The sequence below is a fragment of the Eptesicus fuscus genome, chromosome 9 (assembly GCF_027574615.1).
Source record: "Eptesicus fuscus isolate TK198812 chromosome 9, DD_ASM_mEF_20220401, whole genome shotgun sequence".
Classification (NCBI taxonomy): domain Eukaryota; kingdom Metazoa; phylum Chordata; class Mammalia; order Chiroptera; family Vespertilionidae; genus Eptesicus; species Eptesicus fuscus.
In genome coordinates, this window is record NC_072481.1 from 25561907 (window position 1) to 25582062 (window position 20156).

The 20156-nt window shown below is 43.5% G+C and overlaps 1 protein-coding gene across 1 annotated transcript in view; it reads left to right on the plus strand.

The window, feature by feature from the left end:
* The window catches only part of MACF1 (microtubule actin crosslinking factor 1), a 239421-nt gene extending 219711 nt beyond the window's left edge, over positions 1-19710 (plus strand). The window contains exons 91-99 of the mRNA XM_054721590.1: positions 1358-1520; positions 2681-2835; positions 3640-3714; positions 4825-4842; positions 7858-7975; positions 14349-14560; positions 15078-15188; positions 17310-17439; positions 18147-19710. Coding sequence (XP_054577565.1) covers positions 1358-1520; positions 2681-2835; positions 3640-3714; positions 4825-4842; positions 7858-7975; positions 14349-14560; positions 15078-15188; positions 17310-17439; positions 18147-18403 — 1239 coding nt within the window. The 3' untranslated portion in view covers positions 18404-19710. The remainder of the gene's footprint in view (positions 1-1357; positions 1521-2680; positions 2836-3639; positions 3715-4824; positions 4843-7857; positions 7976-14348; positions 14561-15077; positions 15189-17309; positions 17440-18146) is intronic.
* The last annotated feature ends 446 nt before the right edge of the window (positions 19711-20156 follow it).

Here is a 20156-nt window from a genome sequence, read left to right on the forward strand (position 1 = left end):
GGCGTGAGGGTCTGTGATCTGACCCTCCTCAGTAGCTGGCTGTGATCAAGAAGCAGGAGTATAACTTTGCAAAATTACCTCCAGGTATGTAGCTTACCACAAAAATTATTATTGAGCCCTTTAAGTAAAGATAAAAGCTACACAATTACAAAATAAGAGTATTTTTATGATCTTGCTATTCTATTAGTCTTCACTAGATTATGAAAAGCAAATGTATTTTGAAGTACCAACACCAGTCTAAAAAATATAATGCCACACTGTCTAGTTCCTAAAACAAACCTCTGGTATCTTCTACATTTTTTTATTTGTGCACATCAAAGCAGCTATGCCCGGAAGTGAGTATTCTGTGCTTTTTGTTGTTGTTTTTGTAGTAGGTCAGTTGAGCTTTAAGCATATTTGGTTTTTGGCTTTTTCTTTTTTTTCCTCATTCCTCCCAACTTTGGAGTTTGAAAGACGAGGGTCTGGAAAACTGCTGTACTGTTTATTTTTATATATTTTATTGATTTTTTACAGAGAGAAAGGAAGAGGGATAGAGAGTCAGAAACATTGATGGGAGAGAAACATCGATCAGCTGCCTCTTGCACACCCCCTTCAACCAAGGTACATGCCCTTGACCGGAATCGAACCTGGGACCCTTGAGTCCGCAGGCCGACGCTCCATCCACTGAGCCAAACCGGTTTCGACAAATTGCTGTACTGTTTAAAGTCATCCTACGTCAGTATCACTAACATAGTCCAAGTAGCTAAACATCACCTTGCCCACTTCACGGGCCTGCTGCTGTCTGTCAGAGCCAAATGTTTATTTAGCATGGAAGTCAGGCAGGCAGTTCGCCCCCTCTGGTGCCATTCCAAAGAAACATGCTTACGTGCAGGGTTGGATTCTTAATGCTTCCAGCCAGAATCAGATTATCTCATCTCAGAAAATGGTGGGAAATGGGAGCCTGTTGAGGTGCACCTCTTGGTCACAGTTTCTTCCGAGTCACGTTAAGTGAGGAGTGCTAATAAGCACTTCTCCTCTGGTTAGAATTCATTCCCTGACAGCTACGGTGATCCTTTGAAAGAGGGCAAAGGGAAAGCAAGGCTGGCTCCACCCTTTGGCATTCTCCTTGCCCCGTGTTTCTCGTGGTGGTGGTCAGTCACTTTCTCCTGCTGCTCCGTTACACCACAGCCCGTGTGGCAATCGTGGTTCTCCCTGAAGGAGCCAGATGGTGCCTCCACAGAAGAGGCAACACAGGTACCATTGTTGGTGCCCTGCAGAAGGCCTGCATGTCTTTACTGTGTGTCTGAAAGTTTTGGTGTGCTCTGGGCAGGTGTGAATGCCAAAATACAGGTTTTGTTAACACTCCTGACTTGTCTAGTTGAAGGAATTTGCCAATTTTGACTTTGACGTCTGGAGGAAAAAGTACATGCGTTGGATGAATCACAAAAAGTCACGGGTGATGGATTTCTTCCGGCGAATTGACAAGGACCAGGATGGGAAGATAACCCGTCAGGAGTTTATCGATGGCATTCTAGCATCCAGTGAGTCCAATCATAATTCCAAGCATGGTCACACCTGGATTCCCTAGTTTGTAAAGGCGATAATCTGGCTGAACTTAAGGAAGTTAAGGAAGAACTATAATTGCTTACTAAGATTGGTCTGTCGTTTTTCATGGCGAGAAGAGCCTCATTTTGCTGGGAATAAAAAATAGCAGGTCTTGTTTGAGGTATAGATAAGGAGCTAAGTTTTGTGAGTAATGTGGTTCTAAGCAAAATGTTTGAAAAAATACATTTTTCATTACATCAGTTTGACACATAACAGCTTATAAAGTGTATGGTCTCATTTATTTTTAGCAAAATAAGTAATTGAGGCGTAAGCAGTTAAGTGATTTTCCAGGGTCACAAAGCACATCCCACAGCTGTGCTACTTTACATGGGTAGCCAGGGAGGGCCTGTCGGGGGTCATATTTGAGCTGAGACCTAGATGATGAGAAGGCTTCAGCCAACTCAAGGTTTGCGGGAAGAGAGGCAGAGGAAGCAGCAGGTACAAAATGCTGAGGTGGGAATGAACTTGGCACGTTCTAGGCGTGAAAAGGTTAGCATAGCTGAAGTGTAGGAGGTAAAGCTGGAAGGTAGGCAGCAGCTAGTTAACTAACGCAGGGCCTTGCAGGTCCTGGCGAAGTGGTCAGACTTCATTCTAGAAATAGTGGTACAGTGGTCAGCCACCAGAGATTTTTGGCTGAGTGACAATATAGTCTGATTTACGTTTTAATAAATTAACTCTGCTACTGAAAGCATTCACCTCCTTTGGAAAGCAATTTGTCAGTAGTCTAAGGCAATTATCTAAACAGAAGAAACTTCATCCTAATTTCAAGTTGTCACTATTCTGAAATAATTTAAATAATAATAGTGGAGTGGATAAATAAATTAAGTTGGGTGGTAGGTCCTTGGGTGGTTATAATATTCTGTTTATACCTTTCAGTATATCTGAAATTGCACTTTTTTAAATGCTTGGTGGGGCAGGGTAGTCTATAAGCAAAAACTTAATAGTCTATCTTCTAGGTTTCTAGAGTTGAGTGTGAATTGCTTTTTAGGGGAAAAAAATCAAGACATAAATGTTTTTTCTTTCAAGTGGTATTTATTTACCTTCCAGCCAACCGTGTAAGCCTCTTATTGTTCCAAATGTGATTAATTTTCTCCAGAGTTTCCCACTACCAAGTTGGAGATGACAGCTGTTGCTGACATTTTTGACCGAGATGGGGATGGCTATATTGATTATTATGAATTCGTGGCTGCTCTCCATCCCAATAAGGATGCTTATCGACCAACAACCGATGCAGATAAAATTGAAGATGAGGTATAGGAAATAACTGTATCTTGAGTACATTTTTGACCATAGCTTTCTACTGTCCTGAGGTGGGTTGGGTAAGGTTGCCACATCAGCCCTGGGGCTCGTCTGTTGGGAGGTGATTGTTGGGAGTTGTTTAGGGATCCACTTGTGGGTGACGTTGCACTCTAGCTTAGCCAGAAGGCTTCTCACTCAAGTGGGTCACATTTGTGTGGTGCTCTAAAGTTGACAGAAAACCTTACCTGGTTCACAGAAACTTTGTTGCTTAGTCCTAGACTCCTAGTCCTAAGTATCCGGCCTCAGCATCCAGGGGAGTGGTCTTCAAACGCAGCATTTAAGGGGTGAAATGCAAGTAATGTTTAAGATGTTGTGGACACTAAGCATTCTGCCTAGTTAAGAATTGTGTCACATTGAAAATTCAAGAGCAAATTAATCAGTAGCACATAGACATCCTAGGATATGTTGGTCCTGGGAAGGGAGGCAGCAGGGCAGGTCTTGGGAGTGGCCTGGAACTCCCCAGGCCTGACTTCAGGCCTGCTAGGTTGGAATTCAGATCAGTTCATAATTTGCTTTATTAGTTGATTTTGATGATAGCATATTAGCACATTTCTTTCTTGGTGTCTCAAGTATCCCAAGTTCTAAGAACAATGTGTTTTAATTTGGAATAGAAGATAAATGTTTGTGTCAAAAACCTGAAATGCCTTAAAAATACATATTGAATAGCTTCTCTGTTTAAATGTAAAAAATTTTTATGGTTTTTTTTTTAAGAGGGAATTTTCACATTTTTCTTTTTTTGTTCTTCACAACCAATAGGTCACAAGACAAGTGGCTCAGTGCAAATGTGCAAAAAGGTTTCAGGTGGAGCAGATTGGAGAGAATAAATACCGGGTAAGGAAGAGAAAAGCAGTTCTGTGTAGTGGTGGTTTCTCCTACATGGCCCTTACAGGCGAAAGCAACCTGACACATGGCGGACTCAGCGATCCCACCTTCCCACTGCCAGTGCCTGGAGGACCAGAGCCAGTGGGACCTGAGATGTGCCTATAGATTCCAGATGTCAGGTGTCCTGTTGGGCTAAGCATAATGCCCTTTCTAGCTCCATCTGAAAAGCAGTGCTATATCTAGCTAACAATAGCTGTACTTGAGTTCAGTGTAGGAGACATTTCAGAGCCCTCTCTTTACTATTGACCAAAGTCTTTTAGGGGAGTGAAGACACTTCTATAAGATAAGGAAACAATTATCTAATGACAGACATTCACCGAGAGCTGGTCTTTGTGAACCTAAGGGGTTCCTGGGCTCAGAGAGAGCTGGAGGGAATGTGTCAAGGCCCTAAGGGACACTCTGGCCGCTCTGGGCTGGGCTACAAATGGTCTGGATGCCCTGGGTGGTGCCAGGCTCAATAGTCTTCGCTACAAAGCCATGCTGAGTGCGGCCACAACTGACAGTGAACTATGCTGTGTTTTAGCTTCTTTTAGGACCAGGGTCTGAAACAGGGCTCCTAAAATATATTCAGCAGCTTGTCAGGAATTCTCTAAAGTCCTAAAGAAAATCTGTGATTGGCAAAGAGAATTTAAGATGGCTATGTCACATTACAGTAAGGAAAAAATGGGGGGGGGGGGGGAATAGGAAAAAATCTAGGTTCCATTAATACATCAAAAATGTCTTCAAAGTATACCTACAGCACACTGTGCTGCTCATAGCCAGGGAGTGTTGGGTGACTCTGCCTTGGACCAACCCAGGGCATTTAGTTACTAAAACTCCAAGCAGTCTTCTGCTTGCTTGTTGGGTTTTGTTTCTTGGGTTTTTCAATTACCTATAAGAGAGATGAATTAATAAGAGCAACATAGGCCTGTAAGAATGGTTAACATATGTCACTGTACTTGAAGACTGGTAACATGATTATATGACTTTTGTTCCTTAGTGTTAATTTGATAAAATGTTCTCTTTTTTTTTTTTTTTTTCTCTTCCATTTCCTTCGTCCTTTACTCTTACTGTCTGTAGTTCTTCCTCGGCAACCAGGTACAGTTTGCCTTGCAACGTTCTCCTTGGTGGAAATGGTCTGTGTAGCTATTGCTGCCTGTTCTTTGCTGTGGGGAGAGGACATAATCTGAAGCATGCTGGGGTCACATCTGGTTGTCTTACCAAGTGGAGACACTGCTACAGGGCTAGTTGTAGAGCTGTCTTAGCAAAAGGTGATAAGTCTGTATTTTTTAAAAAGGAGATGAAATTTTGCATTTAAAATTGGATTGGCTGAGGATGATGGTATTATGCTGGGCTGAGTTAAAAGTAATATAGTTCAAGGAAATTGAAGCTGTGGTATCATCAGTACATTTTTCTAAAAACCTGGTCTTGTACTTGTATGTTGGAAGTCAGAATACCAGACAACGCAATTCTGACTTATACCAAAGTCTTCTGACAGTAAACACAACTTTTATAATGCACACTAAGTCAGAAAGTCTTGGGGTATTTAAATATTGTGTCTTTAAATACCTTACAAATAATTATAGTTACTTGCACTTATGTTGTATTTTATCAGTATAAGGTACATGAGAAATGTAGTGTGGACATCATAATTGGCCATAGCCTGAAGTTTGTCAATATGGCCAGCCAGCCAAAATCTAATGGAATCAAATTAGAACTGCATCAAAGATTGAGTGCTTTTTTTACTCCACTTGGTAACTCTAACCTTTTACCATAGATCTTTTTGAGGGTTCTGGGGTCCTGTATCTTCAAATGGAAGGAAGTTGCTTGGGTAAAGTATGTCTTGTGATAGGAAATCAGAAAACACTAAGAGTTAATTTGAAGCCCTCAATCAATGTTAAATCCCAGGCACTGCAGTAATTACTAACTACAGTAACCTTTTGGACCAGTGAGAACAGAGAACAAATAAAGACAAGAACAGCGAAACTGGCTCTAAATAAATCATTCCATAAGGGTGCCAAGTCATACCTAAAGGATGTGCCTGTAGCTGATTGCTGCATGCAGGTGCCAGGGGCCCCTGAAGACTGAGGTCCTCCTCTACTGCTCCACTGACCACATAGGATCAGATACATTCATTCTAATGTTGGGAAGAGAATTATGAAGTTCATTTTAAACCCGAGGCCTAAAGAGTTAGATGCAGTCATGTCATAGCCACTGCAAGAGGCCATGTCCCTGTAAGGGATTTTCCATTTGAGAAGGAAACAGAAATTACTGTTGCCCCTAAGACTATTCTGAGGTCTTTGCCTCACCAGCACCCAGCTCTGCCAGGTTTTCAGGGTCCCCATTTTTAGAGCTGCCATAACCCCTTCCACCACTTGTCACCCAGCCCTCAACTTCCCCAGACACTTTGGCTACTGGCTTGGGTCAAACCTTCTTTTCCCCATAGCTCAGCAGAAACAAATTAGATTCTTTCAGAGATAGCTTTAATAGGAAATTAAAGAGGAAAGAATGAAATAAATGGAGTAAAGGCTGACAAATAAATTATAGGACACTCTAACGTAAGAACAAAGAATATCTTGGGATCCCTTCCCAAGTTACCCTGGAAGGTACATGGGCCCTCATTTCCTTTCTCTCCTCACCTACCTGGAGAGGACCTCCAATTGTGACTCGGGCCGTCACTGCTCTTGGGTCTGGTGGAATCCTCAATTCCTCCCCAAGGCCTCCCCGTTGTCACTCACTGGGTCAGGGTCTGAGGGAGGCTCCTGCAGAGGCCAAAGGGGCAGCTTCCTTCCCGGGACAGGACGTTTATTCCCTCCCTCACATCTCCGGGTCCCCACTTCCATGCTCTTCACACTCCACCTTGCTGTTGCTGGGGTCACTGCTTAAAAACTTCACAGCTGTATGGAATGATATAGAACGATTTTATTTTCAAAGTAAGGGGCTGGGGAGTGGAATAATACATTTTTAGTCACCTCGCCTATATAAACAGTGAACTTGAGTCAATGCAATATAATACAGAGAATTGTCACAAGTATATTAATTTTAAGGGAGGCTGGTCATGTGTCCTTCCTTCACAAACATTCTTTTTGGCATTTTTGGTTTTTGTGCCTAATTTCAAAGTTTTAGTTCTCCTTTATAACTTTGAAAATCCTAATTAAGTGATTACATATTCCCTTCTCCTCTCTTCCCCGCCCCCCCCCCCCCCCACACACACACACAATTTTCTTTGAATTAAATAATTTTAGGAATACTATTTCTTCAACCATTTGATTTTTGTTTCGGGATCTCAGCATGATTCTCTTTTGTTGCCTCTTAGTTTATTTTGGAAAAAGGATAATTTATGCAATGGGAAACTTCAATATGTTAACAGCTCTGAGAAACAGGAATGTTAGGCAAGAAAAAATATATCAAAAAGTCCTGCTTGTCTTAACATCCCAAAATGATTATTGAATACAGTTGAATATATAATCCACATGGTAAATTATATAACATGGTAAATTAAAAATTCGATTTCTTCAACTAAATTTTAGTATAAATACTATTTAATCATTTGTTCAGCTGAAGAAACTTTTCTGCTGGTAACATCACAATCAGTACTTTGGGTTTATTTCTGAAAATCTGATCATGGAAAATCAAATTTCCATCTAAACTTGTAATGATGATGCTTTGCAAGGGTTTCCCGGAGGCTTGAAATACTTGCCATTCTCCATTTAACTTGAGCACACTGTATTCAGAAGTCGACGTCCACCTTACAGCCACCTTTCCTTTTATGAAAACAAACTAAGATAGTAAGTAATTTCCTTGTTGGGTTTTAATTTGGCCAGAATGTTTAAAAGAATCCAAGTGAGCTAATGTTTTGTATATCCTTCTCCTCCCCCTTTGGTCAGGGGTATGGCCATCATAAGTTAATTTTATTCCACTATACTGATCATTAGCTTTATATTTCAGTTCTTCCATATTTTAAATTCTTTAGTGAAAAATGCAAAATAATGAGAGTTCAAATTCTCCCCAAACTGTCAGATTGTCATTGCGTCTGAATACAGTCTGCTTTGAAAAGGCCGCCTGGCCTGCACCAAGGCACACGCACTCATCGGTTTCCCCTTGGTCCTGCAGTTCGGAGACTCCCAGCAGCTGCGGCTGGTCCGCATCCTGCGCAGCACAGTGATGGTTCGCGTTGGTGGAGGATGGATGGCCCTGGATGAATTTCTAGTGAAAAATGACCCCTGCCGAGGTAAGAAACCATCCTGAGATGAATTACACGTTAGGTATGCCCTCACCACTGAGCTTCCGTGCCTGCACAAGCTGCTGGGGGTCTATTTGTTTATTTAGTTGTTGAGCTGCCCAGATGTCACCTTATTAGCACAGATCAGAACGTGGGAGCGACAGAGTAGACCAGGGAGAGAGCAAGAGAGGTTGGTGCTGTTGGGGAGACAGTAATGAGAATTGTAAATTTATTGCTGTCAATGAATACTTTGGTTTGAGGTGTTAAGTAAACACTAGGCTAGAAAGGAGCCTGATAAAGCCTTTTAGGGTCCCTATTGGTGTTCCAGATCCCTTTGCCTGAAACTTGGGGAGGGTAGTGGGCCCCTCCCATGCAGGGAAGGACTGGGGAGCTCCCTTGACGAGGAGGCAGGATGAAGAACACCTAGCAGTGAGCCTCATCACTTCTAAGACAGATGGTCACCTAAACAAGACCACGGGTATCTGTCTGCTAAACATGAAAAGGCTGGTGTGCCCACCCAAAGGCCAGAGAAAACGGTAAACATGATAATGATTGATGGCACCTGCAGCTAGAGGCGTGTGAGGGCTGCAAAGGGAGAAACGATCAGGTTCCAGCTGCTAAATCCTCTTCAGCTGCACCTTCCCTTTTTCCTACCAGCCGAGCTGCATGGGGGTATACAGGAGGCTCCAACTGTCTGCCAATTTGTCTTTCTTGACCCAGTTTCTGCATTTCCTGCTCTGTCTGTGTTTATATTTTTTTATTCTAGTTCACCATCCTGGGAGTAAAATAAAGCGCTCTGATTCCAGCTCTTCGATTTCCAGTCAGTCTCCCATAGGTTGGCTTTTAAGCTTTGTCCCTCTTACCCACACCCCAGCCTGTTGAGAATGGCTTTGCTTCTTAAATTGTAGCATCTTTTGGCTCTGTGGTAACTGCTGCCTTTAAGAATGCTTTGAAATAGCCAAACCATAGCTTTTCTAACTATTGTAAGTTAGCAGAGCATAAAATACTCCTTAACAGAACCCATAGAATTTGTTCTGAGTTTCTACTTATTTAACAAATACCTATATAGCTTTATACACAACACACTATTATAAGCACTTGACAAATAATAACACACCTCTGTGAGGTGTAAGTACTATTGTTATCTCCATTTTACAAAATAGGAAATTGGAGTACAGAAAAGTTAAGTAACTTGCCTGAGGACAGACAACTCATAAATAACAGAGACAGGATTCAAGTCCAGGACAGTCTGGTTCTAGAGTATGTGCTCTTGGTCTCTGAGACCAGCATACCCACCATCCCTTGTATGTGTACTACTAGTTCAGCCTGCATAATCAAATTATTTAGGCTTACTTATAAACCTATCAGAAATGCTTACAGTAAGTACAGTTATATGACTTTTTTGGAAGTGAGCTATAGTCATATTCTGAAGCATTTATGGTAGAGCTAAAGGGTACAATTCTCACGTAGTTCTTATTTTAACTCATTGTGCATTTATTCCAATAAATGAGAGTAATACTTTTCATCAGGAGTTTCTTTTTTAAAAAATGGTTAATTTTGAAAACATCTATTCTGGTCAAAACTGGAAAGGGTATAATCAGTTTTAGAATTTAATTATATTGCAAACCAATTTCCTTGATAGAAAAGGCCTCTTTCGTTCTAAATGAGGAGCAATATGTTTCATTTTAATCTTAACGGTAAAACAGCATTGTTCCTTTCTAAATCTGTTAATAAGGTTTTATTTTTCGTGTCATGTATGTTTGGACTAAACAAACAGAAGGGATACTGCATGCAACATTTTGGGATCTTTGGTTGCCTGTTTGCTGCCTGCTCTACTTGCTCTATCTATGGTGACATTGTGCTGCTGGCCAAAAAGAACACTGCCTGCTTTGTCCTCTTACTAGTTAAAAGTTGGAACCCCAAGGAAATTTGGGAGGGCCATCTAATAGCTATTTTCTGTGGAACAGAGTAGCCTTTTCAGCAACCCTTGGAGCACACAAGGTAAGGCTTTCCTCTGTCTCTCCAGGAGTCCTCCTAGAGCTCAGCAATCATCTCAGTTGCATTGATTGTGGAGTTAAGAACTCCCCTGCAGTCTTAGATGTCACGACTTTACCAGTGATGGACAGGATGAGCTACTTCTATTCGTGTAAAAATTGTGCTAGGAGGTGAACACTTAAGGAGTGGATGAATGTAATAAGTAACTTGGAAACACATGAGCACTGCTAAAAAGAAACTGTCTAGGATCCTATAAAGATTGCTATGACTTCTAGAAGCTTCTGGGGTAGATTTTGTATTCATTTGTGTCACATATCCTTGGTTCTCTGGACAATAGAGACTTATACTGAGGACGGTATAAAATTTGACAGGTTTGTAATACCAGTGTGCATGATTCCTTGTTACCTCCTTTTACACACAGTTTAAAAATATAAAAGAGCCCTAGCCAGTTTTGCTCAGTGGATAGAGCATCAGCCCTCAAACGGAAAGGTTCGGGGTTCAATTCCGGTCAAGGGCATGCACCTTGGTTGCAGGTTCCCCGGCCCTGGTAGGGGTGTGCACAAGAGGCAACCAATCGATGTGTCTCTCTAAAAATTGATGTTTCTCTCTGTCTTCCCTCTCCCTTCCACTCTCTCTAAAAATCAATGGAAAAATATCCTTCAATGAGGATTAACAAATCCTATCTAATATAAGAGTAATATGTAAATTGACCATACCACCGCTACACCCACAAGCCATGCCCACCAGCCAATCAGGAGCGAGTATACAAATTAACCCAACCAAGATGGCTGCGGCCACAGAGCAAGCAGGAGACTTGGGTTTCCCCGGCAATGGAGGAAGCCAAGCTTCCTGCACACCCTGGCCAGCCCAGGCCTCCGTTCAAGGCTACAAAGTTTTAATTATAGAAGATAAATAAATCCCAACAAAAACGGCTGCGGCCACGGAGCAAGCAGGAGGCTTGGGTTTACCCAGTGATGGAGGAAGCCAAGTTCCTGGCCTACCCTGGCCTCTGCTGAAGGCTACAAAGTTTCAATTATAGAAGATAAATAAATCCCAGATACCAGGGCCTCCATTTGGGTCGCCGGGGGGCATGGCTGGCCTGCAAACCACCACAGGCCCCTTGCCCAGGCTACCCCATGCCCCAAGGGAACCCCCACCCTGATCCAGGACACCCTTCAGGGCAAACCAGCTGGCCCCCACCCATGCACCAGGCCTCTATCCTATCTAATAAAAGAGTAATATGCAAATTGACCGTCACTCCAACACACAAGATGGCTTCCCCCATGTGGACACAAGATGGCCAGAAGGGGAGGGCAGTTGGGAGGGATCAGGCCAGCAGGGGAGGGCAGTTGTGAGCAATCAGGCCAGCAGGGGAGGGCAGGTGTGAGGGACCAGGCCTGCAAGGGAGGGCAGTTGGGGGCAATCAAGCCTGCAGGGGAGGGCAGTTAGGGGTGACCAGGCTGGCAGAGGAGGGACGTTGGGGGCGACCGGGCCTTCAGGGAAGGGCAGTTGGGGGGGTTCCAGATTGGAGAGGGTGCAGGCTGGGCTGAGGGACACCCCTCCCCCCCCCCCCCCAGTGCATGAATTTCGTGGACCGGGCCTCTAGTAAATAATAAAAAGACAAAAGACATCTCAGCACATCACTGTAGCCAAATTTAAAAAGTGAAAATACTCAGCAAGGTAGGTTCCTGGCACTGCCAGATGGGAGATTTCATTTTCTGAATTCAGTCATGCCAAAAGTTATCATGATGTTTTAGATGGAAATTAAAAACAGTGCCTGGCCCTGACTGGCATAGCTCAGTGGTTAGAGCATCAACTTGCCCATCAGAGGGTCTCAGGTTCGATTCCCAATCAAAGGCATCTACCTGGGTTGCAGGTCCCATCCCACCCCTGGTCAGGTGGGGAACAGGAGGCAACCAGTCATCGTGCCTCTATCACATCGATGTTTCTCGCTCTCTCCCTGACCCTCCACTCTTTCTAAAAAAAGCAATGGAAGAAAATATCCTCATGTGAAGATTAAAAAAATAAGTGCCTAATTAATCAGTACACCTTTACCAATTTTTGAGCATTAGACAAAGTAGTTTCCCCAAATTTTAGTGAAAATCGAGAAGAACTTTATTTATGAAGATTTAAATGGTATAATTTGGCTTAAAATTTTTAATTATAGTAAAATACACACATAAAATTTATTATCTTAACCATTTGAATCGATAAGTTCAGTGGCATTAAGTACATTCACCTTCTTGCTACCATCACCCATCCAGGAAACTTTGGTCAAACTAAAACTACCCGTTAAACCAAGAGCTTAGAACTGAATTTTAATTAGAGGTCTGCTCCAGCCAGCATAGGTGGCCAGAATAAGTCCCTTAGGAAATGATGGCCTTTTTAGTGGTTGAAAACTGAACTTGAAATGGCTGTCTTCACAGTCTAGTCCCCAAGATGTGATACAAAAAAAATACCTTTAAATCATGGTAAAATGCATATTTCTTCACTGCAGAACTTCCCAGAGCTTACAAAATGATGATTGCATTAGGTCTGGGGGTCTGGGGGTCACATACAGCTTTTACTAAACTCCTTTCTGTAGGAAACTTCTCAAACACCTCAGTTTTGGAAATTCTGCTAAAAGGAATGATGCCGTGGAAGATACTGAGCTGTTTACAGATAGGAAATTTTTATTGAGAAATACATTCTGGGGAGGAAGGAGGGAGAGATGAGGAATAAGATGAGAACCAAGGAGGCCAGTGGGAAGCCTGTCAGCCCTCCCCGGTGGAGAAGATGCTACGTGAACCACGTGGTGTAGGAGGGCGTGGGAAGGCTCAGGATTTACGAAGCAGAATGATTAGAAGGTAGAGTCGGTAGACAAACTGCCACCAGGAGGGAGGCGCCCGCATGGGCTCCCAGGTTTCTGGCTCTGCTCATGTGTAACCAGTGACTGGAGGTAACGTTTAACCTCCGGGAGTGGCGTCTGTGCTGGGATGTATTGGGGAGTCAGGCACGACCTCTAATGGCACTGAAGCCTCAGGTGGATGGGCGCGTCACCAGGATGAAAGTCTGAGGGAGAACGGGACTGTGGACAGAGCCCAAGGGATGTCAGTGCGGAAGAAGCGGGCAGGAGGGGGGAGGAAGAGAAGCAGGCGAGCGTGTCCTGGGAGCCGAGGGAGGGAGGGTTCAAGAAGAGAGCAGGCAGCAGTGCCCCCACGTGCACATCACAACAGCAGGGAGCTGTGTTACCTGCATGTTGGCAGGGTTTTACTTGCACTTATACACTTGTGTGTTCTCATTTCTTCCCTCTTCCCTCCCTCATACAGAGCACTGTAAATAGAATATGCTCAATTCTATATTTTGGAGCATGTCCATTGGTGTAAAATTTTGGAGATCAATTGAGTGGGCACAATCACTTGTAATCTCTAAACTTGTAGTTTCTAGCCACAGTAAAAAGCCTAATGTAGAAAGGAACCACAAATGTTTTGTTTTTAATAGTTCCCTTCCCCTGGCTTTTCCATTTGTTAGATCTATCTAGTAGTGAGCAGTTTAGGTGGATGAGGAGGTGGAGGTTTATTGCAGGATAACACCTTTCAGTAAGAAGTAATGAGGAACATATTCCAGGGGAATTGTTTCTTTAGATTTATGGTATCTTTCCCATTCAACATTTGTGTTGGCCATACTTGGTATCTTCTGACCGAATCCAAATTTTAAGTTCTGGCTTACAGCTCCAAGCCATGGATAGCACCTGTGCCTTCAGTGCTGTTTCCGACTTCCACCTTGACATTCCTCTCCCCCTCACAGACGTCCTTCAGCTTCTCACCACTTTTGGTTCCTGACTGGCAGGTTTTGTGCATGGTTTGATCTCTCTCTTCCCTCACATGTTTACTTCTTGATGATTCTGTCCTCATCTTTCTACCGTCCCGAGTTCCTGGACCCCTTTGTTTAGGATCATTACCAACTGAATTCAATAGAAGAGTGATCTGTTTTTCTCCACTATTTCGTTACCGTGTATCTTGCAAAAGGTACGCACGTCCTGTGAGCGAGAAAAGAGTGTTTGGTTTCACCTCCGAGGCTGGAACTGCTGCGCCTGCTCTCCCTCGCCCAGCTAGGCGCTCGCCCAGGGGCCAGTGGCCAGGCACGCTCGTGACAACAGATTGTAATGGCGCTTTGTATGCAACGGTGTTTTTATTATAGCAAACCAAGGGGCTTATTGGGTAATGACTGCTGTGGGTAAGGCTCATGACAAGGCTGATAGCTCATGAATTTATCTCTATTTTAGAAGGATTAAACATGGTACTAAATCCATAACTTACAGAACTTATGATGGGGTCAGGCAGCTATATGACCATCAATGACGTATTTTTTAAGATTAACTGACATTGTGTGTTTATTCCCTTTTTAGCACGAGGTAGAACCAACATTGAACTTAGAGAGAAATTCATCCTACCTGAGGGAGCATCCCAGGGAATGACCCCTTTCCGATCTCGGGGTCGAAGGTCCAAACCATCTTCCCGGGCAGCTTCTCCTACCCGCTCGAGCTCCAGCGCTAGTCAGAGCAACCACAGCTGTACATCCATGCCGTCTTCTCCAGCCACCCCGGCCAGTGGTGCCAAGGTATGTGCTCACCACCGCCGTGGCGCCTTCCCAGATGTTCATTGTTCAGTGTAGCCTCTGAAAGGCCTCTGTGAGGAGGAGGAGAATATGAAGACGTATGGACCAAGTTCCCCTAGACCAGGCTGACCGGGCGGGCCTAGCAGTGCAAAAATACAGGGCCTACACCAAAGGCACATTTATTAAAATATGTACTCGGGGCATTAGGTCAGAAGCGCTTTTTTCAACATAATCTCAGTGTGAAGTTGAGTGCAGCCAGAGTTACTGATTTTGAAAATCCTGGCACTGTCCATGCAGCTGGGCTAACGGATAAGTTTGTTGTTAAGACAGGTTATATAGGAAGACTGCTATTGCCTTTCTGCCTGGTCCATCTCATCCGTCGGACTGATATGCATTTTATTTTGTTTTCTGTTTCTTTTAAAATTTGGATCTTTTATTTATTTTTTATGTTCCCAATTTGCTCCCTTTCTGTTCCATTTTCAATGTTTCCCGTCCTTCCCTTTGGATTTCCATTTCGCAGACGCCACTTCAGTTCTCTCGCTGTTATGACAAACCCTGGTTGGTAAACAGTAAAGCTGGCACCCCAGTCAGGGACAGCCATTATCCTGACCTCCAGCTGCCCAGCCCCGAGGTAGAGTATGGCCTTGCTGACTAAGGACACGGTCAAGACGGGGCCCTGGCTGAGGCCGAGAGCGCGCCCAGCTGCTCTCCTGGCGGAGCCCCTGCTCTCTTCTGTCCTCGCGGTGCTTCTCTCACAGCTGATTCATCCAGTGAGATGTTTTTCAGTGTTTCTAACTCAGTCATCAACATTGGAGACAAGTAAGAGATGCCTAAAACTGGACTGTTGAACAACTTTCTAACAGGGTGATAAACATTGGTCGTGCCTAGTGACTTGTTTAGTGATACGTTATAATCAGGCCTCTTGGAGTCTCCAATTATCAGATACCCAGATGAGTTATGAACACTTGAAATTCACCTACGGTGCATGTTCAGCAGTTTCCTATCTTTGCTGAGAACAAGAGAGTGGTTGGCGTCACCGTGCTGGTTTGAGGCGTGGGTGCTGCCAAGCCCAGTATCAGCAAAGGATGCTCTGAGGCTCAGAGTTTAGCTTCTGGATTTCCTGGCCTAGGCACTTAGGTTTCTGTAGCCTTGATTTGAATATACATGAACAATTAAGCGTGTTCACGTGTAAAATACCCAAGCATTTGGAAGAGCAGTGTTTCAGAAACAAAACATAGACTAGCAGCTTGTCTGATAGCAGGACAAATTGCATTCTAGCTTCTCTGGTAAAACTTTGGGTTCTTGTGTCTCAAAAGATAGCACTGCCTTGTCATGTAATGCTCAGCCAGAGAAACCGGAAATACAAGAACCAGTGCCCGTGAATGGACTGCTCTGGGATGCTTCCACTCCAAGCTGGTTTAGAACATGATCTGGGGACACTTCGACTCAAACCCCCGGGCTCAACCTGCTTGTCTTGCTTTTCTTACTTAATGGCTCCAGTTTCGTGGAAGTTTTAAAAGTTCTAAAATGTTAAATGTTTTAACTGTACACTGCAAATTCTCATAGGATTCTGCTAGATCAGCCTTTGGTTTAGTCTTAAGGTTTTACCTTTCGTTTCGTTTCGTTTCAAGGTTTCATCTTTCCTTACCTATTGGTGTTCTCCAGCCAGGCCCACCTGGTGACTCCCAGCCCAGGGTCTCTGGGGCTTGGCCTCCCGGCAGCATGTTCACAGCGGCAGCTTCTGAAACTGGTGCTCTTCCTCCTGTGTGGGCCAGGAGCCTTTGTGCTTGAATGTTAATCACTCTCTGTCGCTTCTGCTGCTTCTTTGTAAATTAAAGAAATACAAGAATCACAATGAAATGGGTTGCTTTACTCTCCTATTGGTATAAACATCTTAAAGGTCCTGGAAAACAATTCACCCAATTGATTTCAAGGAAAAATTAGAATAGTATGTGCGGCATGAAAAGATGCTTAAAACAGATTTAAAATAGTCTTTCTCCAAATTAAGTCTGCTACTGTCTTTAAAAACAAACACTCAACCCGGCCAGTGTGGCTTAGTGATTGAGTGTTAACCCATAAAACCAAGAGGTCCCCTGTTCGATTCCCGGTCAGGACACATGCCTGGGTTGTGGGCTCGATCTCCAGTAGGCCTGCAGGGTGGGTATGCAGGAGGCAGCTGATCAATGATTCTCTCTCATCATTGATGTTTCTGTCTCACTCCCTCTCCCTTCCTCTCTGAAATCAATAAAAACACATATTTTTCAAAAGGCCTGAAAGATCTTAACTTGACTGAAGTTGCTGTACCTACCTAGTGACAGAGAGTGCAGTAGTATTCAGAACTCCATATTAAATATTTGGGGCCAGAACTCATACTTCACATTTCTAACCCCAAAACATTCATACTTAGAATTGTTTGGATTTTTTTCTTTTACTTATTCACCATACTTCAACCCCTTTTAAGTGCTGGGCTTTTACTATTCGTGGATTTCCTCCACCCCCATTTCCAGTAGAAATTTGTCAGTCAGATAAAAGGTATTGGAAGCATTTTGAAATTTTAAATTGGAACATGAACCTTTATTTTGAGAATCATCAAAATACATGACCCAGGACTCTTCCAAAATAAATCTTTGTTTTCCTGGACTTTTAATTTGCTTTTTCAATCAATTAAACATAAGGAAACCTTTTAAGTTTTTAAATTGAATTTCTATCAAAGATTTCACCAAGTAAATAAAATATTTTTATTTTCTTTAAGGTTATCCCATCATCAGGCAGCAAGTTGAAACGGCCAACACCAGCTTTCCATTCTAGTCGAACTTCCCTTGCTGGTGACACTAGCAATAGTTCTTCCCCAGCCTCCACAGGTGCCAAAACTACCCGGGCAGGTAAGTACCTGTGCACCGGGATGGAGGTGGGAGGGGCCAGGCTGGGAATTTGGAAGCCGCAGCCCCTCAGCTTCATTGCTGCCCAGGGAGCAGATCATGAGAGTAGCACTTGGGTGTGATGCCCCGAAAGACAGACCTGCACACCGGCTGGCCTTCACTTTTTCTCCTGTCACTGCAGCTGGCTCAGACTTGCCTTCAGAGAGCAGACACTTTCAGTCAAAGCCAGGCCACCTGTTCCTCGTCAGAAATGTAAAGATAAGAGAACGTAAGAAGAAGAAAGGGCCTCTTGAAGCGGGGCCTTCTCAGAAGCCCAGTTAGTGTTGGGACGGGCAGTTTGCTAGTAATTTCTCCAACACCCCTTATTTATTCTTGCTGCTGGTGAACTGAGAGAGTCAGAGAAAGATCCCATATACCGTACTTGCCATCACTTTGCCCCCATTCTCAGTCTACCCAGATGTTACTCCAGCTAGAACCCTGCTGGACACTCCGTGGGGCCAGCTGAGGAGCAGTGCTGCTGAGGAAAGCTGGTTTCTGATCCTCAGGAGGCAGGCCTCTCGAGTGAACACAGAGCCAGGAAAGGTTTTAGCCTCTCTGTGTAGATGAGGAGACCGGGGTCTAGAAAGGCTCTGATTTGCCCCAGGCCACACGGTATTAGGTTCAGAACCTGACATCTCTGCTAAGGCTGCTGCTTTATTCTTGAATTCCAGACCCCAAAAAGTCAGCCAGTCGCCCTGGGAGCCGGGCCGGGAGTCGAGCCGGGAGCCGAGCCAGCAGCCGGAGAGGAAGCGATGCCTCTGACTTTGACCTTTTAGAGACGCAGTCTGCTTGTTCAGATACTTCAGAAAGCAGTGCGGCCGGTGGCCAGGGCGGCTCCAGGAGGGGGCTGAGCAAGCCTTCCAAAATCCCAACCATGTCCAAGAAGACCGCCACTGCCTCCCCCAGGACTCCGGGCCCCAAGCGATAACACTACAAGCACCCGAGCCTCTGTCCTCTTCGAATCCTGCTCCATACATTCTTTGGGTGTATATTTATTCTGAACGGGAGAAGGTATATTGTTAAAAGTGTAAAAGAATAATTGTGTTATGAAGCTGCCTTATTTTTTTTCTTTTTGTAAGTTACTATTTTCATGTGAATATTTATGTAGATAAAATTTGCCTCCTGGTAACCCTATAATGGATGGGGCCCAGAAATGAAATATTTGAGAAAAACAAATGAAAAGGTCAAGATGAGAATATGTATTTAAAAAAGAAAGAAAAAAAGCCACTAAGGGTTTCTGTATGCGCAGGGTTATAAACCTGCTTTATCTTTTAGGGTTATTCCTAAATGCATCTTCTTTATAAATTTGACTTGCTGTCTCAGCAAGATAAATTATATTTAAAAAGTAAGAATCCTGCAGTGTTTAAGGAACTCTTTTTGTAAATCACAGACACCTCAATTAGAACTGAGGGGAGGACACTTCTAATTGCTTTTTTCATTGTTTTTAATGTGTGATTTTAGCTGAAGAGGGAACCTCATCTAGGTAACATTTGCACATGATACAGCAAAAGGACTCCACTGCAATACTGTCTCTGACACATAGCTGCTAGAATTCAGGGGTGAATGTAACTAACTGTTCAGAAAACGTCAGAACGTCGGGATTTTTAATAGTCCTGGTTTGTAACTTATATCCAGCCCGGCCACCAGTAACTCCTGTGCTCACCAGGACACCCAGGCACTTGGCAAGGGGAGATTCCTTGGTGGCTTCTGAAAGATAGATTCGTTTATCTGCACTTTTTGCTATTTATTTAAATGGTCGATCAACTTCCCACAAACTGAGGAATGAATTCCACAAGCCTATTCTGAAAATGTGGACATAAAACACTTGCTCATCCTTTAAAGGAGTTCACCAGCACACTGTTAACAAGTCCCGTTTGCTTCCGTCTTTTTTTGTGTGTAATAAAGTCAACTGACCAAGTGACCATGAAGAGGAGCTGTCTGGGCTCCTTTTTTAGCTGCTGTTCCTCTTCAGCTCCGACCACGTTGCTGTGTGATTATCTCAATTGGTTTTAATTGAGGCAGAAACTGAAGCTCTACCAATGAACTGTTTAAAAACAAGACACTTTTGTATTAAAATTGCTTGCAGTAACTAACATTTTATATTTCCTGATTTTCTTTTCAACCATTCCCTTATATATAACATGTTACTCTGGGATCTGATTGTGTTTTTGGTACTTGAATGCATTATTGGAATCAAAATGTCGTGATGGATAAATTATGGAGCTTATTAATAGATTTTTTTCTTGTTTATTTTATCATTAATTTTATTTAACAAGACAACAAAGAAATAACCATACTATTAATGTAAACTTGTAGGGAATCTGTCCCACTTAAGTGATTAAACAAATACCAATATGTAAGAAGATTTATATGTTGGAAATCACAGAGATCCTGCCCTTGCTGGTATGGCTCAGTGGATAGAGAATCAGCCTGTGGACTGAAGGGTCCCAGAAAGAGGGCAAAGTGATGGCAAGTACAGCATGTACCTTGGTTGCAGTCTCGATCCCCGGCCCCAGTCAGGATGCATGCGGGAGGCAACCAATTGATGTGTGTCTCTTGCATCGATGTTTCTCTCTCTGTCTCCTCCTTCCCTTCCACTCTCTCTAAAAATCAATGGAAAAATATCCTCGGGTGAGGATTAACAGAAAAAAAATCATAGAGATCCTGGGGTTTGAGACAAT